General features: G+C 41.0%; 2 protein-coding genes across 5 annotated transcripts in view; one reads left to right on the top strand and one right to left on the bottom strand.

The window, feature by feature from the left end:
• The window catches only part of LOC127442209 (pappalysin-2-like), a 139,239-nt gene extending 130,270 nt beyond the window's left edge, over positions 1–8,969 (top strand). The window contains exons 22-23 of the mRNA XM_051700059.1: positions 3,696–3,794; positions 8,253–8,969. Of these exons, the coding sequence (XP_051556019.1) occupies positions 3,696–3,794; positions 8,253–8,360 (207 nt within the window). The 3' untranslated portion in view covers positions 8,361–8,969. The remainder of the gene's footprint in view (positions 1–3,695; positions 3,795–8,252) is intronic.
• A 340-nt stretch (positions 8,970–9,309) lies between these two features.
• LOC127442213 (astrotactin-1-like) overlaps positions 9,310–26,090 on the bottom strand; it is a 481,722-nt gene continuing 464,941 nt past the window's right edge. For all 4 annotated transcript variants that reach the window (XM_051700073.1, XM_051700074.1, XM_051700076.1 and 1 more), the window contains 3 exons: positions 23,051–23,151; positions 16,633–16,816; positions 9,310–10,200 (listed from right to left, as the gene is read on the bottom strand). In XM_051700073.1, the coding sequence (XP_051556033.1) occupies positions 9,963–10,200; positions 16,633–16,816; positions 23,051–23,151 (523 nt within the window). In that variant the 3' untranslated portion in view covers positions 9,310–9,962. The remainder of the gene's footprint in view (positions 10,201–16,632; positions 16,817–23,050; positions 23,152–26,090) is intronic.

Here is a 26,090-nt window from a genome sequence, read left to right as displayed (position 1 = left end):
CTAGCAGGGGCAAAAGGGATGGGCTTAGTCGTGCAGAAGGTTTGCTATTGGAGGACATGGCACTGGGAGATCGCTGGCTGACGGGCAGAGGTGATGAAACTCCTGAAAATGAAAGCGAGACAAAAAGTCAGCAATGGAATTGTGAAAACCAGGGATGTGTTGAGCTGTGAGTATGAAATTACAATTAATGCTCTGCCAAGTAAGCCATCTCAATAGAGACATGATCATACTGCAGAAGATCGACCTTTGTTGATTATTGCGACAATGGCTAAGTTGTGTCTGCATGACCATTGGGAGCCCCATAGGATGCTGGCTACTACAATGAGGTAAATTTCAAAGAGAGCAGATGAAAACGAAGTGCTAACAAGTGCTTTAAATTCTGTTGGCCAATGGAGGGAGCTGCATCATTAAAAAAAGACAGTGAGTTGGTCGGGAATGTCGTTATAGAAAAATGAAATGCCATTCCATTGTTTGAGAAACATGGACCAAAATTTAAGGTTGGATTGACAGACTTCGTTTAAGGTAACCTTGTCTGACAAGTTGGCCATGGAATGGGCTAAGTTGAGAAGGCGAGAAATGAATGAATGGCCTTTTGCAAAATAATGCGCATTGCAAAATTGAGATGCCTTAAAAGAGACAGAAGTTCGCATTTAGAGATGTCGTCGGAGTGAATAATAAAATCACAAAAAGTTCTGATTCAGTCCAATTTATCTGGGGGTAAGGAAGCTTGAATTTTTACAGTATCGAGTGTGATCCCTAAACATCCCAGGGAAGTAGAGGGACCCATAGTTTTCTCGAGGTAGAGGGGAACACCCAGCTCCTGAAAAAACTATTTCAAAATGTCCAACATGGGGCTGTATTTAGAGGGAAAATCGATCAGCAGAAAGTCATCCAATAAATATAAAACGAACAGGAGCTTGTGAACTTTCAGTAAGATCCAACACAAAGCTTCTGACAATGAATTGAAAATGTGTGGACTGCTACGGCAGCCGAATGTGAGTCTAAATGCAAAATAGAACTTGGACTGCCATTTAATGATGAAAAGGGGCCAATCTGAAGAGTGAATGGGCAAGATTTTGAAGGCATCTTTAATATCAGCCTCGGCCCTCTTTTCTGGCCAAAAGAGCTCCGTGTCCTGCTACTTAGATCAATTTGATAGCTTGATCTACGGTGGCATAGTGAAAGGAGAACTGCTCGAGGAGAATTAGAGAGTTAACGCTGGGAAAGTGCCCGGACCTGGGTGCCGGCATATGAAAAATTAATAATTTCTTACCTGAGTATTTACGAGTGGCTAAACCAATGGGTTAATTCTGAAGCAAGAAAAATGGGGAGAACTGAAGGGGCCAATGAGGTATATTTTACTCAATTAATTTTGAAACAAGTCAGAAGCTACAGTAGGTTCATTAACTGCTGATTGCATTTTTTTTTGAGAATAAAGATTTGGTCAGTGGAGAAAGAACTCCGACCTGAAATCCTTGTGATACCCGGTTAAGATATAATCTATGAATGTGGTGTCCAGGTGGGAAGATAGAAAGTGAGAGAGAGCAGGGATATTAATTGAAGTGGAGGGGATGAGAGGTATTTTTTCTGAGGGGGAAATCCCCGTCTTCCCCACGTTGGTCCGAACCGGAGAGGGCACACAGATTTCGGATGGGGGTCTTTGCAAAAACTACATACAGGTACATGGGGGGAAAAACAATTAGGAAATGTGCAAACAGCCTCATTGAAATTATTTCAAATAGGAGTAGTATTGAAATATTTGATAGAGCATCCTCTCTTGTCCATATGTCTTACTGCATAGTCTTTCAGAGAAGTGGAGGGTACACCGGTGCAACACACAGCCTCAGGACACATGTCAGCAGATTGGCCGTGAGAACTGCAAATAGAGCAAGTGAGCACGCTGTGTCCGCTGAAATGCCTTATAAGGAGTTCCGTGTTGGTAACAGACCAGTCCAGACTAGCGCTGAGTTGGGTGATGAACTTTTGTGGAAAAGGATCTGTGGTACTCGTAAAATAAAGTCCTCCTCTGATTGAATTCCACTATCATAGCTAAATAGCAGTTGAGTTCTTCCATCTGATCAGGAAAAGCGCTGCAGATAACATCTCTGTAAATGCCAAAAGCAACTACAAACTCACTAAATGAGAGGTTGTGGAGTAATCTCAGATCAGACGACTTGAGAGTTACTGCTACGTCTCCGCAATCCACCAACTGGCGATTGCATTCAGGAGATGGGAGTAGAGGGAGGCTAAATTAACATCTTTACCTTGGATGATCTGTGATCTCAGGGTGACTGACACGGAGGCAGCATCTGGAGAAATGAAACTCCTACCTGACGGAGGAGCGGGGATGGAACTTGCAAGGGAGAAATACGAAAGAGCATTAGATGGCGGAACTGCTGGCAGAAAAGGCACGGAAGATGGGGCTGAATTTGGCATTGTCAGATGAATGGAAGCTGAAGATAGTGCAGATTGAGGAGTTTCCAAGGAATGCAATCTGGAGTCGAGATTTTTGATGGTGTCGGCTAGAGAACGCACGGCTTCCAGGATGTAGTCTTGTTCTCCGGCCGATGAAGTTGAAGGAGCAGCTGGGTGAGGAGTAGATTTCTTGTTTGGCTGAGAATGAATAGGGGATCTTGATTTAGCTGTATGTTTTCTCCCTGCAGATTTGTCAGTGGGAACGGAGTCTGGCAGGGAAGATGAGTGAACATCTGCCGCCATCAGAGGACAGCCCAATACATTTTGTGTGAGTTGTTTGATTTTGGACCTGGATTGGTCGGGATTTACTGGAATGCCACAACTTGGTAGTATTTCCATAATTTTCACGAGAGGCAAGTTGTCCCACCAAGATGCTGATTGTTGTAAATGCAAGCTGCGACGAGGAACAGGAATGTCCCGGTTGGTAGGAATAGAATTAGGAATAATGTTTATAGCTGCAGTGTCTGCGTGTTCTTCTATAGAAGAGAAGGACTCTGAATCAGACATGGTGCATCAGATGAATGAGTTGCCACAATGACACCAGAAATCAGCAGAGTGGTTGGCTGCTGGCAGACCTTTAAAGCAAGAGGTGAACAGTGATTGGTTAAAGGAAATTATGAATGAACCGATGACGAGTACCGCGCGAGTCTCCCTGACAGAACTACCACTTGCGCTTCCATTTCCCTGGCCTCCAAATTCCCCAGATTTCAATCCGATTGAGCATCTGTGCTGAACCAACAAGTTCGATCCACAGCGGCTCCACCTCACAACTAACAGGACTTGAAGGATCTGCTTCTAATGTCTTAGTGCCAGATACCACAGGACACCTTCAGGGGTCTTGTAGAGTCCATGCCTCAGCAGGTTGGCACTGGTATAGCAGCATGAGGGGGACAAAGAACATATTAGGCAGGTGGTCATGATGTTTTGTCTCATCTGTGTATATATACTGTATATATTTTATATATATTATTATTATATAGCTTGCGATCACCAGGTGAACTGTCTCAGTTGAGGCACAAAATCACTTCCTCTGACTTTCACTTTCACAATTTAAATGTTGACTGTTATATTCATTTAAATGCTTTCCTTTTGACTTTAGTGCATAAAATTCAAAATGTGTTTTTGGGAGAAAGTGACTTAAAATGATGAAGCAGGTCACATATGTTTTTGCTCATGAATGAGAATTTTAACTCTCTCTCTTATTATTTATTTATTTTAAGCCATTTGGTGGAGACGGTTGGTGTGACACCATCAATAACCGAGCGTATTGCCAGTATGACGGAGGCGACTGCTGTCCATCAACTCTCTCATCTAAAAAGGTAAATCAAGCCCTCTACAGCATATCTGAAAGGCTTTTCCTTTTATTTCCATTCTTCCTGTATACTTCTATGCTTCTGCAATTTACCAATTTCTCTTTCATAGTGCCAGTCTTATAAGCCCTTGCATCCTTTCTCATATACCACCGCCATATTGTCAGTACTTACCATGAATATCTTCATCACCCTCTCCCATAGAGAGAATGAGCTCAGAGGGAAGTGTCCATCATAAATAAATGACTGGCCAGAGCAGCTTTTATTAGCAGAGGGCCAGGTGCCAGCGGACATGGGCAACTGTAAATAGTGTTGTTTTAACAAGCAGGGACTGAGAAAGTGAAATAAACCGTGAGAAACAGCATCCTGCCACTGCGGGTCCAGCGGAACTGACATGCTCCTGTTTGCGCAGGCCATGGAAAAGTCCTCGGCTGCTCATCAAGTATGTTGGTGGGGCAATCTGGTTTAAGAGTGTCTAGGATTAGAGCCAGAAAGAATGCTCACAGCCAAGGTTGGACAATAAAAAAAACAAAATCCCCTCGTCCCTCCTTCTGTCTTTTTCTAGCGGCCAAATACCTGCCACATGCACATGAAACACAGTGCACGGATACAATTATAGACATAGCTCACCTAAAAATTAAAAATATGTCAGAATATACTCTTTTTTTCGGCCTCAGGCTGTTCCAAACCCATATGATTTTCTTTTATGGAACATAAAAGGAGATGCTAGGCAGAATGTTTGGCCTCCATCACCACTCACTTTCATTGTATGGAAAAAAAGATGCAATTAAAGTGAATGGTGACAGAGAATTTTTAGCTTCTCTTTTAGTGTTCTATAAAAGAAAGTAATACAGGTTTGAAACAACATGAGGGTGAGTAAATGTTGACATCATTTTCATTTTTTGGGTGAATTATACCTTTAAAAACATAATTTTCTGTGTGGGCCAAGCATGTTGATATTTTCACTGAACAACATCTGTCATGATTATTTATGATGAAACTAAAGACAACTGTCTTTCAAAGAAATGTATTGGGAATGAGGGAGCAATCTTGAATGGACTTCAATTAGACAATCCCATAAACATCAGGTGAAATCAGTGCTTATCGCTGTAGTTGCATTTCATGTTTACTTTTCCTGCAGTAGACTGAATAGCTGGGAATTTTAATTTATTTTGCAACCTGTGGTTATGGCACAAATTCTGGATGAGGATCTCCTGTTGATTCTTAACATGTGTTCATCTGCTCATATCCTTATCTGCTCACAGTCGGGCTTTCTCTATCCCTTCCTTCTCTACAGCAGTGAATGGTGACTGTCCTTTCCTCATCAATCCTTCTTTCATAGCAATTTTTCTAATGACATGTATACAGTTCTATTGAACCTAAGCAGAATTTATTGTGGCCCAAAAAGTTATTTGGACACTTAAATCACACTTAAACATGAATTAATGTCTTCACAGTATATTGTATAAACCAGTAACAAATTTCAAACCAAGTGTCGTTTATTTTTAAAGAAATATAGCACAAACACACTTTTCAAGCACAACATTCCACAAAATGATCATTGAAAATTAAATGAATAGACAAACTCAAGAAGGAAAATTATGTCATAATTTACTCTTATGTCATTCCAAATCCGTAGGACTTTCTTTCTTCTGCAGAACTGTCTTTTCATGTCAATGGCAGTTAACAGGGACTCACTTTAACTTTGTGTGACCTCGCGTCAACATTTGTGGACGTTGTATTTTGGCTTCGCTATATGCAATGCATAATTGCAATTATTTAAACCGACTAAATACATTTCACAACATTCTAGTCATTTAAGGATTACATTTCTGCCACACCGAGTCATGTGACATAACAACATGACGTTGATTTCCATGAGGTGCTTCTATGGGCACAGAGCCAACAAAAGTGCCTCTGGTAAGAAACCTCTTTAAGTGTTGTCATTGAAACTTGTTAGGATGTAAAGAGTAGCATCTCTAGTTTTGTTTGATTTGCCACTTTTAAAAATTAATTAATTTTTAATGCTAATAAAAACAAATTATGCTAATAAACATGATCAGAATCAGAATCAGAATGAGCATTATTGCCAAGTATGCTTACACATACAAGGAATTTGTCTTTGTGACAGAAGCTTTCAGTGCACAAACAATACAGCAACAAGACAGAGATAATAATAAAAATATAAAATAAAAATAAAAGTGAATAGAAAATAAAATATACATGGAAATACACAATAGGACTATATATATATATATATATATATATATATATATATATATATATATATATATATACCTATCTACAATATACAAATACAAATCTGTTATATACAGAAGCAAGGGAATGTAATGGCAGAAGAGGTGTGGTATGTTGGATAAATATAAATAGATTAAGCTGTGTATTGCACATTAATTATTGCTCAATGGGGCAGTTTTACTGTTCATGACATGAATAGCCTGAGGGGAAAAAAAAAAACTGTTCCTGTGCCTGACGGTTCTGGTGCACAGTGCTCTGTAGCGCCTGCCAGAAGGCAACAGTTCTAAAAGGTAGTGGGCTGGGTGTGTGGGGTCCAGAGTGATTTTTCCAGCCTTTTTCCTCACTCTGGAAGTGTACAGTTCTTGAAGGGAGGGGGCAACCAATAATCCTCTCAGCAGTCCGAACTGTCCTTTGTAGTCTTCTGATATCCGATTTCGTAGCTGCACCAAACCAGACAGTTACTGAAGTTTAGAGGACAGACTCAATGACTGCTGAGTAGAACTGTATCAGCAGTGCCTGTGGCAGGTTGAATTTCCTCAACTGGCGAAGGAAGTACAACCTCTCCAGGGCCTTTTTCACAATGGAGTCAATGTGGGTCTCCCACTTCAGGTCCTGTGAGATGGTAGTGCCCAGATGCCCACATATGTGGATTTTCAGAAATTATTTCTTCAAAGGTTGAGAAATTTTTTATTTTCTATTTTTTATTTATTTTATTTTGAATAACATTCAACATTAACACATCTATGGGTCATTTCACTTTTCAATATAAATGTTGTTATATTTTATGTAGGTATCACTGTTCAGTATGGTTCTATTAATTAACATTAGTAAATGCATTCCTATGTTTGCTGTATATATTAAAATTGAGAATCAATGGGTTCATCCAAAAGCTGAATTTATTTATTTATTTATTTATTTTGCTTTCAGAGGCTTTATATGGAGTTAGGGTGAAAATAAGGTGCATTTCAAACTGTTCTGAGAGGAGTGCATACAAACAGCACACTGGAGGTTAAGGAATTCACTAAATAGGGAGCACGGGAGCAAGGGAGCATCCTATAGCTCTGTATGCAGCTAAGTGCATACACTTCTAAAATCCAACCAAAAGTTAAGTTTCAGGCTGCAGATGATGTTTGGACCACTCAACATGTTTTGCAGACATGGGACAATGGTAATCAGTACATAGATTCAGAATTTATAATATACAATTTCATTTTATTTTATTTTAACATGGTTGGCACGCTCGGGTCTCAGAAGGTTAAAGCTTAAATAATTACCCAAAAGTGTCATAAAAGTAGGCTATGCAGCTTGTGCATTATATTCCAAGTCTTCTAAAGGTATATGATAGATTTTAGTGAGAAATAACTGGATATTTAAGTTATTTTGCAGTAAAAAAAAATCTTGAAATCCGTTCCACATTCATGAGCACTATGAGAGAAGCTTGTTCACAGTGGTTTTAAAAACATAAGTTAAATGATTGAAAATACTGAATGGAATATTAATTAAAAAATTTCCTTATGTGTTGCAAATAAAAAGAAAGTCATACAGGTTTGGAATGACATACTGGTGATTAAATTATGACAGACTTTTCATATTTGGGTGAACTATTAATTTAGGATGGACACCTTCTGGTTGTCAAGTACTAGTGGAACATGTCCATAGTTAATGTGATGAACTAAACCTCTAGTTACTCTGCTAGGACACCTGTGTGAACTTGAATGTACATCCACTAAAAATGACCTTGAGTTGGTTGGTTAAAAGTCATTACAAAAAATGCCTCCGAAAAGTGACGTTAGTTCTGAGAAAATATCTACCATAATTTGCAGATGTCACTTGGTTTGATATTTTATTTATGATTTCATAGCTCTTTTTCCCCCAAATCAGACCAAAAAAAAAAAAAAAAACATGAAAAGAAAAATAAAATGAAACCCCAGTAAAGCCCAAGTTTATGTCCACGTTTTATCAATAGACTATTATTCTATTGAGTAATCTGGTTAACAGTTGATATCGATCATACATCTGGAAAAAGGTAGCGCTTATTGTTTTGATCTACTGCAATGCCTTAAAGTATTTTCTTGTAGAATTATCCAAACCACACTTTGATCTCTTGTTCAAAGGCTGTGTGTGGGCTCCCACAAAACCTAACCACATTTGTGGTGGAGTGTTTTTTTGGATGTTGTTTATAAAAAAGCATGTCTGGTTGATTGACAGGTCATTCAGTTTGGAGTGGACTGCGATCACGATGAGTGCACCTGCCGTGACCCTGAAGCTGAGGAGAACAAGGGCACAGCCAAACACAAGGAGCCAGAGCTGCTATGAATAATATTGAGGCAGACTACGTGGACAGCTCTAATGCTGACTGGAAAAGAAAATGGCAAACAATAACCTGAATGGTTCTTCCCTTCACATGAACAGAGAGGCTGTAATCAAAAGCAGTAATTCAAACCATTCAACACTAGTCTATAAAATAATAACTAATATATTTTTCAAAATCTCTAACATAGTTGTAGGGGTAGATATGACCAATATTTACCCCACAAACATTTAGAACACAAAAATCATTGTTTGTTTCACATTTAGTTATTTTCTTTTTATGAATAGTTTATACAAATATTAAACCATTAGCTCTTGCTTGTTGTGCTATATCAATGTCTCAGATCCAACAATGTTAGTTCATTACATAAACAAATGCTTATCTCTCAACTCTTCATTCAAACTTCATCCCAACCACCCCATGTTTTTGTCAATATTTGTTTGTCAGCCACTGCTGTTAACTTTTACCACCATTCTTCTTATATTATATCCATTATGTACATCCAAAGCTTGCAGTGCATGTGTGCTTTGGATAAAGATGCCTCATTTATGGCAGTTATAATGGAAATATATACTGATTTTATATGCTGTTCTGTCTGTAAAAGTGTAATTTTACTGTCGAATCAATAACGTATAAATAAACACTATTAAATAAAACACAATCTCAAGTTTGGTATTGTTCATGATGACGTTCTATGTGCACAACATCAAAATAAATGTCAAACCAAGATTTATTCATTCAATTTTTTTTTTTTTTTATAAGTTTGTATTAAATTCTCTGACTTATCAAATTATTTAAGATGCAGACCGCATGTGAATGTACACAATTGTAAAATTATGAAAAATATAAAAGAATAACTATTAAAGATAAATGTTTAACATTCATTCTGATTTTTTTTTTTTTTTCAGTTCTCAACAATTAAAAAAACATTGATTTAAGTAATTTGAGCTATTTTATTTGGCATATGAAATAAAACAAACAAGACATGTTAATGTACACAACTTTAAAATGATCATTTTCATATCACTGCTTACTAAAAAAAAAAAAAAAACAAACAAAAAAAAAAACCCATGTACATTTCCTTTAACTCCTGTACCTTACCTTAAACACTACATTCATTACTTTAGGAAATTATATTTGATTAATTAACATTTACATTAGCTATAACTCTACAATAGTTTCCATATCTATATGCACTACAGAGAGACATACATTTTCAGCACATAAAGAAGATAAAGTTTTAGTTTTTTGTGGAAAAAGTCCTACCTATACAAGCTGGTGTATGCACTATTTGACAAAATGCACCACTATACCTAAATGCCACTTCAAATGACTTCCCTTTGAATATACACTGTACATGATCAGAGCTTTTGAATCTCGAATGCTCATTGATAAATCAAATACTGTGTAATGGACTGCTCATAGTATTAACAAGCTGTTTGCAAAATATTGTCCTCTTCATCATTAAATAGCCAATTAACTGTTACCTTTAACGGATGGATCAGTCTCTATAGAGAAGCCCTAAAGAGTTTCAGACTGAAAAAAAAAAAAAAAAAAAAGAAGGCCATGTTTAGGAATGAACGCTTCTGGCTTTGGTTGTCTGTCATTTAGAGTTCCTTGGGTTCTCCATAATCATTGTACATAACAGAGAGCAGCTGATCCTCACAGGCCTTGCGTAAGTCTTGGCCAAGGTTCACCCAGCTAAGCCCGAATGCCTTGGTATCTGTATAACGACAAGACAGATATTTGAGGGATGCCCTGCGCAAGCCAATTTTGGGTTCCTGGAGAAGCCCACGGCACCAGCCGCTGAGTTCATCCAGCTGAGACAGAATCAATCCTGCTTTCCTGCAGTAGCAAAACACAATAAAGAAGATATCTGGTTAATGCAAACATAGGTGGGTGTTTCTTCAACTACAGCCAATTTTATGTTCCAGACTTTTATTAAAACTAACAGATTTCAACTTTCTTTTTTGTTTGTTTGTTTGTTACAGTATACTGTATGAAGGTCGCATTGAAATTGAAAACATTTTACCATGCAATCAATTTATGTGTGCTACTCTTTAAATGCATTTTATGCATATACTTTAATGGTAAACTATGAAAATACATTATAAAAATATTACCATTTTGAAATATCATAATCTAAAAAATCATAAAATAAAAATCAAGCATTTCAATATTTATTGTGCAAAATGATTTATATAAATTTTTGCACAGATTTTGCATCTATACCTCAGTATTGGCTTAATTTCTATGACGACCAACAATTACGTCACTAATATATAAATATATATATATATATATATATATATAGTATACAGTATATATATATATATATATATATATATATATATATATATATATATATATATATATATATATATATATATTAGTGACATAATTGTTGGTCATCATAGAAATTAAGCCAATACTGAGGTACAGATGCAAAATCTGTGCAAAAATGTATAGAAATAATTTCGCACAATACATATTGAAATACATACTGTGTATATATTTAAATGTAAGTGTATATAGTTTCCAAGAAGACAACAGTGTCTGTAAATGGCATGCTTAAGATGTAATGTGTGAATAAAACAGACAAATTAAGGTAAATATCACATCGTGGGCAGAATATTTTTGTCTTATTTCCAAATAAGCTGTATTATATATTCATGCAAAAAGTGAGAACATATTATTTTACAGTGTGTTTTTATAATACATAAAATATTTGCTATGAAATTACCTTTAGTAATACAAAGATGTCAGTCATTTTCTTCTAAAAATGTCATTTCCTTCACATAATGTTACGAAACTGAATATCGAATGTGAGATGTGGTGGAAATGGCATTTGTTAGTTCAAAAATGACAAAATTATAAAAAATGACAGAATTCTCCTGTGATGCATGTATATCCACTGGTGAACATTGTTCATGGACAAATAATCTTGTGAGAGTGTGAAAAATGTGTTTTAAGAATTCAAATTTTAAGGGTTTTAAAGGTTTTTTATTATTATTATTTTAATATTTTCCTCTATGTTTACTTGTTTGTTTGTTTTTTACACAAAAACTCATATATTTGTAAAACATTATCATTTTCCAAACTTATTCTGACCCTTTGTCAGAAAACAACAAATGCTCTTTTTGCAGCAAAGAGGAAGTTTGAGTTACAGTATGTTTTTATAGTACAATGACCTCTTCTATGTCAAATGATCAAGGAAAATGTGATTACTCATGTCATGACCCCTTTAAGAGTTTATTTTCTAAAAATCCACATGGCCAAAAGTGCCCATAGTTACAGAAACAGACAGGTATGAGCACATCTCCCGAGGTAACACAGAATGACTGGGTGAATGGTAGCTAAAGCTGCAGTCTCTTAAGAGGGCATTTATTAAATATGTAAGACTGCAATGAATCCTTCACAAAAGACAAGCTGAAATGCGATACGAAGAGCGTAGAAAGAGTGCCTCATTCCTAAGACATAGCTTAACTTTAAGCCCCTGCCAGAAGCCCAATGCTCTAAAATTTGCAAAGTGCATTTTTCAGTACAAAGATCGGACAGTGTCTTGTTTGATTGTTTTTGACTGAGGTTTCATGCAACATTCAAATGTAGTTGCGTGCTTACACGTTCGGGGCAAAACTGGACTATAAATTCATTATTTACTTTGGTTTCCACTTCACAACATATTATAATGGAATTTTAATGATGTCAGAAATCGCTAGAATATTCAATGAAAAATAACCCTGTCTGGTGTAGAGATGCTGTCATTTATATCATTCTTTTGAATGTATTTATGTTTCTAATATCTCGCCACATTTCAGTGGTTATAGGAATTTAGATGTTTATTTGCTTAAAATAAAACCCTGTGGTTTGTCATCCTTTTATTTTTCAAAAAAGTACGTTTTGGTCTCCAAATAGCAACAGTTGTCACCATAAATCCCAGCATCTATGGAGGTGGAAAATGGCCTTTTATTTCCAAGGTATGTTTTCAACCTCTTTGGCTTTGCCAGTGCCTCTGTCTCTCTCTCTCTCTGTCTCTTTGTCTCTCTCTCTCTCTCTCTCTCTCTCTGAAATCACTTGAACTCTATTGCCTTGCAGTGGTCTGGGTGGAAACAATCAACTACATTCCACAGACACCCACAGTAATACGGGGCACGCTGACCTACCTCACTCCAGACTTCTATAACGGCCATTGCTTCATTGCACATAATAACAAAGAGACAACACCATTTCCTATAGTAATCTCATTGCTCATAGGATGCACAGGATTAATCTCAATAACAAATACCTTTGACCTAACTAACATCTAAATTGCACCAATTAGAGCATGAGTCAGTCCTCCATTAGGTCCACCCACCAACAAAGCATGAGTCAGATGAACTTTTATGTTGATATTTAAAAAAGAAATCAAGACAAATATGTGTAATTGACTTTAAAACTTAATACATTTTGTTTCAAGCCAATACGAGTTTATATTGAGTGGAGCCAGTTTAGTGACAATTATCTTGTATTATGATTAGCTAATGAAAATTGCACATTGTTTGTGATGGGGCAACCCTAGTGAACTGGATAATATCAAAACTAGAAACCCATTGCTGTTTTTGGGGGTGAAGCATTCTTTGTATATAAGACTTGGAAAACAATTCTCTTTGTTTATATTTCCATCCTATGCAATGTCTTTCATAAATGCTGTACGGATGCAAGGAGATTGGAATTGACACAAGTTGGAAGACTGATGCTGGGAAGATAATGGCCCATCTCCCCAGACCTCCACTGTAATGGCTTGATTTTTTTTTTTTTTTTAGCTCTTATCTGAAGTCTAATATTTTACGCAATATTTCACAGAACTGGGTTAATCACAGGGGCATAATCACACAAACCTCCCATACTGACACCCTACATTGTGCAAAAGCTACCAGAAAATCTGGGTGGATTAATTGTGAGCGAATGTTGTTTTGCGTTATCTCTACGTATTTGCCCTAGGAGACAGCTACACTGGCCACTGCCTGCACCTAGGACTTAGGATGGACTTCACTGAAAAGGAACTGCCACAAGTTTCCAGCCAGACTACGAGGCACACCTCACTGACCTCTGCTTGCATCATCTTGGTCATAGGATGGACTAAATTCTCATTAAATGGAATACATAGACAATAAATTAAATCCAATTATAAGCCTTCATCAGCCAAATAAAAAAAGTCAATTCAGGATGGACTTCAAAGACACTTAATCATTCATCTTTCAGTTCAATCAGTATTCTTTAGTTTTAAACATTGCTCACCAATATCTACTCAGTTTACTCAATTAATACATGACTTGTATTACACATAGATAACTAATATTGGCATTATATTCATACTGTATAGGCAGAGGGGAACTGGCTTCCCCAGCTGAGCCTGGTTTCTCCCAAATATTTTTTTCTCTCCATTAACTAACATTTTATGGAGATTTGGGTTCCTTGTCACAGTCACCTTTGGCTTACTCACAGGGGGCCTAAATACAAATAACATCTGCTGCCTTTGACACAGTCAACCATCATATCCTCCTGTCCACCCTCTCTCCTCTGGGCATCACAGGAACTGTGCATGGCTGGTTCAAGTCCTATCTCTCAGGTAGGTCTTGAAGGTAGCTGATGTGTCAAAGTCACATCAGCTACTTACTGGGGTACCCCAGGGAACAGTGCTTGGACCACTTCTCTTCTCTATATACACAACATCACCAGGACCCATCATTCAAGCACATGGATTCTCTTACCACTGCTATGCTGATGACACAAGTAGAGCACTTTTCTTTATAGCCCAACGACCACACGGTGATTGCTCGAATCTTGACCTATTTGGCAGACATCTTGGCCTGGATGAAGGAAAACCACCTGCAACTCAACCTAGCGAAAACTGAGCTCCTCGTCTTTCCAGCCCACCTTGCTGTTGAGCACAACATCACCATTCAGCTGGGTTCATCTACAATAATACAATAATCTAGAGGTAACAATCGACAACTAACTCAATTTCACCGACCACATCTCAAGAACAGCCAGATCATGTAGATTTACACTCTACAAAATAAGGAAAATAAGACCCTTCCTCTCTGTACATGCCACACAACTCCTTATTCAGTTACTTGTCATATCTAGACTGGATTACTGTAATGCTCTCTTAGCCAGCCATCCTGCATGCACAATTAGGCCTCTGCAAATGATCCAGAATCCAGCAGCACGTCTGGTCTTCAACAAACCAAAGAGAGCATGTTACATGTTATATTATTGTTACTCTAATCTTTGTCTTCAATAGTATTTTTCTGATGCAACTGAAACTTTGTAATGCAGTACTTTTTGTGCTACTGTTTCCTTAAGATGAATTGCTTACATTGTATTCTTCCTCTTTTGTAAGTCGCGTTTAAATGTATTTTCTGCAATTATTAAATATCATTATTGATGTACAGCATCATATACTTATGCATTGCATGAATTTTACTTAATACCTTGTGAAACATGAATGGCATATTTAGTTACGGTTGAAGTTAACTTAGTATTGTTTTTTGTTTTGTTTTTTACACATAATTTCCTCCTTTTTCTAGAACAATTAAGATAAAACGATAATTGGCGGAGCCCAAGTTGAAGACCCCTGATCTACATGTTTAAAGGGATAGTTAACCCAATATGAAAATGCTGTTGTCATTTATTCACCTTCATGTTGTTTCGAACCCATATGGCTTTCTTTATCTCCTGGAACTCAAAAGCAGATGTTAGCCTCAGTCAGCATTCACTTTCATTGAATCTTTTTCCAAAACAATGAAAGTGAATGGTGACAGAGGTTAACATTCTGCCTAACATTTCCTGAGTGTGAGGGTGAGTACATGATGATATAATTTTGGGTGAACTTTCCCTTTAACAATCCATTCACCCTTTAGCTCTCATTTAGTTCTTCTACATTTTTCTAAATAATAACTTAGCTGGGTGAGAGACATATTATATGGTTTTTTTGACGAAGCTACCATGAATCCATTATCTTTGTTTGATATTTGTTTGAAACTTGCACTACTGTTGAACTTTTCACAGTGATTCCCTCTCATCAGTCTCATTGGGTGGGATAGGGTTTGATGTAAGTGTATTTTAATAGAGCACCTCAGGAGCAAGGGAAAACCTTGAAACATGGAGACGATTAAATGTAACCTTTTCATTTGATCTGAGCCCTCAGTTATGGCTGTCCAAACGTCCATAATTAAATTCACCTGCCTCTACTGTGTATTAGCAAGGCAGTGTTCAGGTTTTATATCAAACACATGGCTGTGTTTAGAAACTTTTCAGTGTAATTCTAAAATCCAGACCTTATTTGTCTTTGGTTTGTTTTGGAGGGTGTATAAAGACTACCACCCTGTTTTGTGGTCAGCATGATTCCGTAGCGGTCCTTTTAATGTACTGTAATCAGTTTGATTGCATTCAATTTAAACCTAATTAGCACAAATACCCTAATCACATGTCTGACGTTTGGATCCGTAATAGAATAATCTGTGTTTACTATGCAATTCAAGGAGCTATGAAAAGACACATAAAACCTTGTGAAACTAAGAAGTTTTGAATACTGTAACAAAAAACAAAACAAAAAAAAAAAACAAAAAAAAAAAAATATATATATATATATATATATTACCTGATGATAATGCATGAATATTCTAACATCAGGAATCAATAGTTTTAGTTATATTTTTTTCACAATCTTTTTTGTTAAAAAAAAAAAAAAAAAAAAAAAAAGATGACCACCACTCAGAGCAAGTGAGAAACTAAATGTAGCCTACTGACCATAAGGCTAAGACCATAATACACACAATTATTTTTATTTGACAGATTCTCTTTACAGCTACACTAAACTAGTTTACATGTACTGTTATGATAAACAAACTGAAACCAAGGTACGCTATTCCCTCATGACATTTTTTGTTTTTTACTGACACTGAAGTGCCTATATTCTACGCAAAGTCATTGACTCTACGATTAAGTACTGCAGGAAGTTAAGCACTTGTGCAAAGTAGTTAAGTTCAATGAAGATCAATGAGATACAACTGAATAAAATATTGCAATATATCACAGTTTTGAACTGCAATACACCACACACAATACTATTGTTTTGAAACCCAGATAATGCAATAATATCATATCTCTAGATCCCTGCTGATTCCCACCCCTATCCTTCTAACATTCTACAATACCTGTATTTGTGAGGTATTATATTCCATCTTACATTTTATATCCAATTCTGAAGAGAGTGAAAATCATCTTACAAACCTGGGCCCTAGTTCATCTTCACAGCGCCAGGTGAACTCTCCAAAGCTCTCGTAGCGCTGGTTGTAGTGATAAAGCACTCGATGGAGGGTTGGTGATCCCAGATCCATCAGTGTGTTGTAGGCCGTCTGCTGCTCCTTCCCACTGGTGTAGCCGTTGAACAGATTATAAATCTTGTCTGCTATTTCTGAGGGAATGAAGACAGAGAACATTCAAACAAATCAGGTGATTTAGGATTGTCTGAAAAGTGCAATCAATATTTTAGTCCCCTTATTACATTTTTTTTATCTATACAAAATTTAAAAAAATACTTTAATGTTTAAAGACCCCATGAAATGGCTGGTGAGGACAGTTCCCTATCTGTCACTCAATCGATGTTGTGTCGATGTAGTGACACTAGGGGTCACTCTTGGGAGCCCAAAACACCTCTGGTCTTTGATAAAAGGCCAATGAAAATTGGTGAGTGGTATTTGCATGCCACTCCCCCGGACATACAGGTATAAAAGGAGCTGGTATGCAACCACTCATTCAGATTTCCTCTTCGGAGCCGAACGGTCATGCTCATTGAGCTGAAATCTCATGACTGTCTCACTGCGAGAACATGACCATGGCAACGTTGTGGTCGCGGCTCCCAAACTCGGTCCTTCTACCTACGGGTTTGAGGCCAGCGCGGCTAGCACTGGGGGCGATTTGAGGATTCCAATGGGATCGCCTCCACCGGGTATCCCCCCGCGGACCTCCCATTCCCCAGCACGCTCGTCTGCCCCGATCGGGCTTCCAGATGAGTCCACCGGCTCGTCTCATGGCGAGTTCGACCTCTTGTTCGGAGCCCGCGAAGCTGTTGAGCTCTCAAGCACAGCATCGGAGAGCGGGCTTGTCCAGTCGGATGCAGAAGCCTCAGCTGCGCTCCCCCTTGGGGGTCAATTGCCCAGTCACAGGCTGATGCAGAGATGATGGACATGCTTTCCCAGGTGGCCACGAGCGTCGGGCTAGAGTGGAACCCTCCGCTCTCCCCTGAACCATCGTGGTTCGATGATTGGTTCCTGGGCTCGCGGCGCCACTCAAAGCAGCCACGCCCCGCTCCAGTGCCTTTCTTCCCGGAAGTGCATGAAGAGCTGACGAAATCGTGGGAGGCACCTTTTACTGCCCGGTCCCGATTCCTCAGTTCCCCGTCCCTCACTACCCTCGATGGCGGGGCAGCCAGGGGCTATACGGCGATTCCCCCCAGTGGATAAGTTGCTCATGGTGCACCTATTACCGCAGAGCGCCGCCACCTGGCGTGGATTCCCAAAGCTCCCGTCCAAACCCTGTAGGTTCACATCATCCCTGACGGCTAAAGCCTACAGCGCTGCTGGATAAGCCGCCTTTGCCCTGCACACCATGGCTCTCCTACAGGTCCACCAAGCCAAGACGCTAAAAGAACTGCACAAGGGTAGTTCTGCCCCAGATCTGATGCAGGAACTGTGCTCGGCGACCGACCTTGCTCTCCGAGCGACGAAGGTCACGGTGCGGTCTCTCGGCTGGACGATGTCCACATTAGTGGTCCAGGAGCGCCACCTTTGGCTCAACCTATTCGAGATGGGTGAGGCTGACAAGACACAGTTCCTTGCTGCCCCCATCTCCCAGGCTGGCCTATTCGGTGACACCGTCGAGAACTTTGCATAGCAGTTCCCGACGGTGAAGCAGTAGAAGGAGGCTATCCGGCATATCCTGCCCTGGCGTGGCTCAAGATCCCACATCCCGTCTGCTCGTCACTAAGGGCAGTCACCCTGCGGTGACTGCACTGGCTCCACCGCAGCCCACTCCTTCGGCCCGGCCCCGGCGTGGAGCCCACCGTAGGAAGCAGACGCCACCCATCTCACGGCCAGCCGCTAAGAACCCACGAAGGTCGTCAAAGCGCCCCTGAGACGGGCGACCCAGGGTCGATGAAACCCACAGCATTGGAGCTGGTAGTAAGACCACTCCATCCCCCGATGGAGGGCCGGGTGGAGAATCTTTTGTTGCCTTTTTATTTGATTTCGCCACATGCTCAAGTGACTGTGGTATCCAACAGTTCAGCAAAAGAGTGGTTTCCTCCTTCCCTGGGTCACATACCCAGTGTGCACGGTCGTCATCACGACCACCATCCACGGGTTTTTCCTTTCAGGATTGGCGCTCCAGCGGCGGTCTCCCCGCCCCTGCGCACCCAGCTGTGGCACATATCAGCCCCCGATGTGACAGTCTCCACAGGTTGCGAGAACAGGCCTCTTCCTCCCCCATCCCAGGCTGTTCCGGGGGTGGTCACAAGGAGCCAGGTAAGTGCTTCGATGTCCCTAGACTCAGCACGGCCACGACATGGTGTGGCACCTCGAGCTCCGCCCTTCTGCGAGGCCCCACCTGTCGGTACGTCCGACGACGTTGTCCCTTTGGTCCCCCTTGCACGGAACTTGGATGCGTGGCTTGCGCTTTCCAATCCATTGTGTTGGCTGGTCCAGACCCAACGACTCGGCTACGCTATTCAGTTCACCAGGCATCCGCCCAGGTTCAGCGGTATCAAATTCACCTTGATGAAGGACAAAAACGCTGCTACCTTGCGCGAGGAGATCGCTACCCTCCTATGGAAGGGTGCGATAGAACCTGTCCCTCCGGCCGAGATGAAGAAGGGGTTTTTACAGCCCCCACTTCATCATACCGAAAAAAGGCAGTGGGTTGCGGCCAATCTTGGACCTGCGAGTACTGAACCAGGCTTTACATAGACTCCTGTTCAAGATGCTGACGCAAAAACATTCTGGAGAGCGACCGGCATCAAGATTGGTTCGTGGTGGTAGACCTGAAGGACGCGTACTTTCACGTCTCGATTCTACCTCGACACAGACCCTTCCTGCGGTTTGCATTCGAGGGTCAGGCGTATCAGTACAAGGTCCTTGTCCCCTCGCATCTTCACGAAGACCCACTAAGGGAAGTGGGCATTCGCATTCTCAACTATCTTGATGATTGGCTAATCCTAGCTCACTCTCGGGACATGCTGTGTGCACACAGGGATTTGGTGCTCTCGCACCTCAGCCGATTAGGGCTTCGGGTCAACTGGGAAAAAAGGAAGCTCCTCCTGGTTCAGAGCATCTCTTTTCTCAGTTTGGAGTTGGACTCAGTCTCTTTGACAGCGTGACTCACAAACGAGCGTGCACAGTCGGTGATGGCCTGTTTGAAGGCGTTCAAACAGAAAACAGTGGTTCCACTGAAACTCTTTCAGAGGCTCCTGGGGAATATGGCATCCTCAGTGGTGGCCACCCTGCTTGGGTTGATGCATATCAGACTGCTTCAGCACTGGCTTCAGACTCGAGTCCCGAGATGGGCATAGCACCATGGGACACATCGCGTGGTCATCACGCCGGTCTGTCACCGTCTCTTCAGCCCTTGGATGACCTCTTGTTTCTACGGGCAAGTGTTCCCCTAGAGCAGGTCTCCAGGCACGTCATGGTCACGACAGACACCTCCAAAAAGGGCTGGGCCGCTGTTTGCAACAGACACGCAGCCGCGGGTTGGCAAATCAACTGCCTCGAGTTGTTGGCAATTCTGCTCGCCCTGTGGAGGTTCCGGCCGTTGATCCAGGGCAAGCACGTGTTAGTTCGGACAGACAACATGGCATCGGTAGCATATGTCAACCGCCAAGGTGGTATGCGCTTCGTTGTTTGTCACAACTCACCCGCCGTCACTCACATCCCGGACGACCTCAACACTACAGCAGACGTGCTATCATAGCAGGTTACCCTCAGGGGAGAGTGGAGACTCCACCTTCAGGTGGTCCAGCTTATTTGGAGTCGATTTGGACAGACACAGGTAGATCTGTTCACCTCCCAAGAATCCTCCCACTGCCCGCTCTGGTACGCCCTGACTGAGGCACCCCTCGGCATAGACACGCTGGCACACAGCTGGCCTCCTGGCCTATGCAAATATGCATTTCCCCCAGTGAGCCTGCTTGCACAGACTCTGTTCAAGGTCAGGGAGGACGAGGAGCAGGTCGTCCTGGTAGCACCCTACTGGCCCACCCAGACATGGTTCTCAGCTCTCACGCTCCTCGCGAAATGCCCCCCCCCCCCGGTGAATTCCCCTGAGGACGGACCTTCTTTCTCAGGTATGGGGCACCATCTGGCACCCACGACCAGACCTCTGGAATCTCCATGTCTGGCCCCTGGACGGGATGCGGAAGATCTAAGCGGTCTACCACCTGCGGTGGTAGACACGATCACTCAAGCTAGGGCCCCCTCTACGAGGCGCCTGTATTCCTTTAAATGGCGTCTGTTCGCTAAGTGGTGTTCTTCCCGACGGGAAGACCCCCAGAGATGCGCAGTCAGTTCAGTACTTTCCTTCCGGCAGGAGAAGTTGGAAGGGCAGCTGTCCCCTTCCACCTTGAAGGTGTACGTTGCTGCTATAGCAGCACACCACGACACAGTGGACGGTAAGTCCTTAGGGAAGCACGACCTGATCATCAGGTTCCTGAGAGATGCCAGGAGGCTGAATCCCTCCAGACAGCGCCTCGTTCCCTCATGGGACCTCTCTGTAGTTCTTCAGGGTCAACAGAGAGCCCCCTTTGAGCCTTTGCAGTCAGATGAGCTTAAGGAACTCTCCTTGAAGACTGCCCTCCTGACTGCACTCACTTTCATCAAGAGGGTAGGAGACCTGCAAGCGTTCTCTGTCAGCGAAACATGCCTGGAATTCGGTCCGGGCTACTCTCACGTGATCTTGAGACCCCAACCAGGCTATGTGCCCAAGGTTCCCACGACCCCTTTTAGGGACCAGGTGGTGAACCTGCGAGCGCTGCCCCAGGAGGAGGGAGACCCAGCCCTGTCATTGCTGTGTCCGGTGTGTGCTTTACGCATCTATTTGGATCGCACACAGACCTTTAGGATCTCTGAGCAAAGGAAGCACTGTCTCCAAGCAGAGGATCGCCCACTGGCTCATTGACACCATAGCTATGGCATATCATGCCCAGGACGTGCCACCACTGGTAGGGCTACAAGCCCATTCTACCAGGGGTGTAGCGGCCTCCTGGGCCCATTCTACCAGGGTGCCTCTCTAACAGACATTTGCAGAGCAGCGGGCTGGGCAACACCCAACACATTTGCAAGGTTCTACAACCTCCGGGTGGAACTGGTTTCATCCAAGGTAGTGGCACGCAATACAAGCGGATAAGCCTGGGATAGCCAGCTGGGTGTATCGCTTGCACATAGTGCCTTTCACCTCCTCTGAGCTGAAGACATGCGTCATTTATTCCCAGTAGTGTTCACAAACTATATTCCCTGGTTGACTTCCTCCGAGCCCTGTGGCAGTCGAGTTTTCGGAGAGACTCGCTGCCGTCCCAGTACACGTGCTAAACTAAGAGCCCTGTTCTGGGGTAGGTGCTCCGCATGTGGCGGTTCCCTGTAAGGTAACCCCATGCGATGTATATCTTCCGCTAATTCATTTCCCTGTTGGTAAACTGCGTCTTCCTTGGGAGGGACACCCCCCGACTAGACTTGGCGGCCCAGTCGGATAATCCCCCTTGTTTTTTAGGGAGTGGAAAAAAAGAAGGGGAAAAGAGGCCACGACTGGGTTAGCCTATCTCTATCTTTTGGGTAGTCGACTTGTCCCCAAAGGGCCGTTTGACACTCATAACTATGTTGGGGGAGGTTACATGTCAGCCTGGTGCGCTGGCTATGAGGCACACAGTCATCTGCCCGTCACACACCGCCAGTTCATGTAACACAGTTCAGCCAGTTGCGGCATTTTGTATAGGGACCCCTAGTGTCACTACATCGACACAACGTCGAGTGAGTGACAGATAGGGAATGTCCTGGTTACTTGCGTAACCTCCGTTCCCTGATGGAGGGAACGAGACATTGTGTCCCTCCTGCCACAACGCTGAACTACCCGCTGAAATGGCCGGACTATGTCTCAGCTCCTCAGCATAAAACCTGAATGAGTGGTTGCATACCAGCTCCTTTTATACCCGTATATCTGGGGGAGTGGCATGCAAATACCCCTCGCCAATTTTCATTGGCCTTTTATCAAAGACCAGAGGTGTTTCGGTCTCCCAAGAGTGACCCCTAGTGTCACTACATCGACACAACGTCTCATTCCCTCCATCAGGGAACGGAGGTTACGCAAGTAACCAGGATGTTTTTTTGCACTGTTTACACATTTCCTATTGAAACAAGAAGTTTGGGAGGGACAATTAAAGGGCTCGTCCCTCAAACAAAAAAATAAATAAATAAATAAATAAAAATAAAAACATGTGTAGTGCAACATGAGTCATCAATATTTTTGGTCCATTTTCCAGGAAGAGAAAGACTTAACCAAAAACTACTGCTTTTGCGTAATACTCCATCCATACCGACACCGCTAGGGGTGGATGTAAGAGTTTACTTTAAGGACTTTATTCTCCAGTGTGCAGGCAATCATCTACCTTGAGCCTTGACATCATCCACTGCGGGACAAGGTGTTTTAATGGTGACCTCGCTGGGACTTGAACGTCGACCTGTGTTATCCACCGCCCACAGCCGAAACCTGAAATTGCACAAAGAGCCAAATGTGACAATTAGACAACATTTGTCACTCTCTCTCATGCAATTTTAAGTGAGTAAACATTTAAAAAATGCATGATTTTTTGGATTTTTGTCACTTTTTATTGATAAAGACAGAAAAAGAATGTTTCCAAACATTTTTTGTAACACCCTAGTAAGGTTAAAGTACTGCTTCATAAACACCAAACCAGAAATCTATCCATCCATACATACATACATTTTCTATAACTTCTTATCCTATGTAGGGTCGCAGGGGGTGTTGGTGCCTATCTCAGCTACTTTGGGCTGTAAGCTGAGGGAAACACCCTAAACGGGTGGCAAACTAGAAATGTGTTCCTTTTAAAGGAATATTCCAGGTTCATTATGAGTTAAGCTCAATCGACAGCATTTGTGGCATAATACTGATTACCACAAAAAGTAATTTTGACTTGTCAATCTTTTTCTTAAAAAATCTGGGTTCCAGTGAGGCACTTTCAATGGAAGTGAATGAGGGACAATCTGTAAATGTTAAAATATTCACTCTTTCAAAAGTATAGCCACAAGACATAAACAATATGCATATTAACATGATTTTAGTGTAATAAAATCGCTTACCAATCGTTTCTGTGTAAAGTTATAGCCAATTTTACAACTTCATTGCCATGATGATGTAATGTCAACAAACCCTAAAATGACTGTTAAAATGATGATTTAAACAACTTCACAGCTCAAATAACACATGACTTTTAACAGAAGAATTAATATAAGAGCTTTTATAAAATTATAGGCATCACATTTCTGCCTGTAAACCCTCCAAAAATTGGCCCCATTCACTTCCATAGTAATGGGACGAGTCAAAATATTTTTTCTGTGGTAATCAACATTATGCCAAATGCTGCTGATTGAGCTTAACTTTTTCCTTTAAGTAATTTTATACTGTAACCATTATTAAAATGACTTATAAAAACAGTCAATAATGTGGGTGAAAAACAGACTAAAAAAAGCTTACTCTCTCTTTCATAAGACAGCTGAGCTGTTTTGTTTTTTTTGTTGTTTTGTTTTAAACATGCAACCTAATGGTGAATTTATTTATAGATAAACACCAGGTGGAATGTTTAACAAAAGTAAAGTCAATTGCAAACTTTGAAGGGTGCAATTTATAAACCATAGGAGCTCAACAAGTATGAAATAGCACATACAAGCGTTCACACTGCCATTTGTAAAAATACTACTAATAAGTTATGACAACATTGTTTATAAAGAGGCATGTGTAATACAATAACGTTTTGGAAAACAAATAAGGTCAGGATTAAATAAATAATAAAAAAGTTTAATTTGGATTAATTCTGATAAGCCATAACATTTTGGGGGGTACTTCAGAGTCAATAAATTGTTTCAGTGTGTGAATTATGTAATCATTTAACAGCATATACCTCCATTAAAATCAAAATGCATGACTCCAACACTTCCATTACATTAGAACGAGCCTAACCTTCGGCTCACAGCATTGATTTGAGGATGCTTTAAGTGAAGACTCAACCTGAACAATAGCAAACAGCTGTGGTGGTGTCCCTACTGGCTCCCACCCACTGTGTAACCATTCCAAAGAGACCAGTACAATTACTCTATCACTGATGAAATATGCTGAAGGCTAGGCAGTTTGTTAAGATTGAGTTGAATTATATCTCCATCTAGTGGAAGATAACATAAACAACTACCACCTGCAGTGTCACAGCAGTGGCATCCTTCAAAGTGCTGAACGGAGAGTGCATGTGAGGTAGGAAGTTCAGCACTGTATGGCCCATTAAAAGTGTTAGCCACTGTCTTGTGTTTGATTTATGAATGAAAGGGTCTCCGTATAAAATCTCACCAGTGAAGCTTTGCTCTTTTAATGAAGGGTTGTTTAATCTTTTCTCAGCATCTTCACAAAGAGAAGACAAGTGAAACAAAAACTTTATAAAAACATTAAAGTGCGCCTATTATGATTTTTAAATGTGCCTAATTTTGTTTTAAAGGTCTCAAACAATAGATTTACATGCATCCAATGTCAAAAAAACGCTTTAATTTGCTCATAATTTACATTTTTTCCCATTGTCAAAAACGACTCCTTCAATGATCTGTTCTAAAGGATTCATTCTAAACTCCTCCTTTCAGAAAGCCTACTCTGCTCTGATTGGTCAGATGTCCCAGTCTGTTGTGACTGGTCTATCGCTTACAGCACATGTCGGAAAGGAAACGCCCACTACCATATCCGAGTTTCAGCTCCATCTGAAAAAATTTCTGTTTTACCTTACCAGTTTGAGACCGAGTCCGACAGTGATACATCGGAAGATCAACCCGAACCACCATTGCAAGCACGATGAGAACAGGACGTTTCTCTGTGGTAAGTTTATATGTAGCTTGACAATAAAGTGAGTTAGCTGGTTAGCAGAGGCTAACAGCTAACAGGCTAACAGCCTGCACTGACTGTACATGTAAACAGACCAGAGGCGGGTTTTTTGTTACCAAATTACGGTGGTTAGTACAGGAAGTAAGTCTGGAATTACTAACGACTCGTTTCAGGTGTTCAGAATCGGTTCTTTCTTTTGGGTGTCAATAACTCCATATTTCATGCACTTTGATTTTTGAAACTTTTCAGACTTTTTTACATTCACAAACAGCTATATAACACACTACATGAAAGTAATATTTGAAAAACCAAAATAGGTGCTCTTTAAATAATGTATAATAAACGTCCTGGTTACTTTCGTAACCTCCATTCCCTGATGGAGGGAACGAGACGTTGTGTCGATGTAGTGACACTAGGGGTCACTCTTGGGAGCCCTAAACACCTCTGATCTTTGAAAAAAGGCCAATGGGAATTAGCGAGTGGAATTTGCATGCCACTCCCCCGGACATACGGGTATAAAAGGAGCTGGTATGCAACCACTCATTCAGGTTTTG

This window comes from Myxocyprinus asiaticus, chromosome 6, assembly GCF_019703515.2.
Source record: "Myxocyprinus asiaticus isolate MX2 ecotype Aquarium Trade chromosome 6, UBuf_Myxa_2, whole genome shotgun sequence".
In the NCBI taxonomy this organism is placed as follows: domain Eukaryota; kingdom Metazoa; phylum Chordata; class Actinopteri; order Cypriniformes; family Catostomidae; genus Myxocyprinus; species Myxocyprinus asiaticus.
This window is presented reverse-complemented; position numbering and strand designations above follow the sequence as displayed.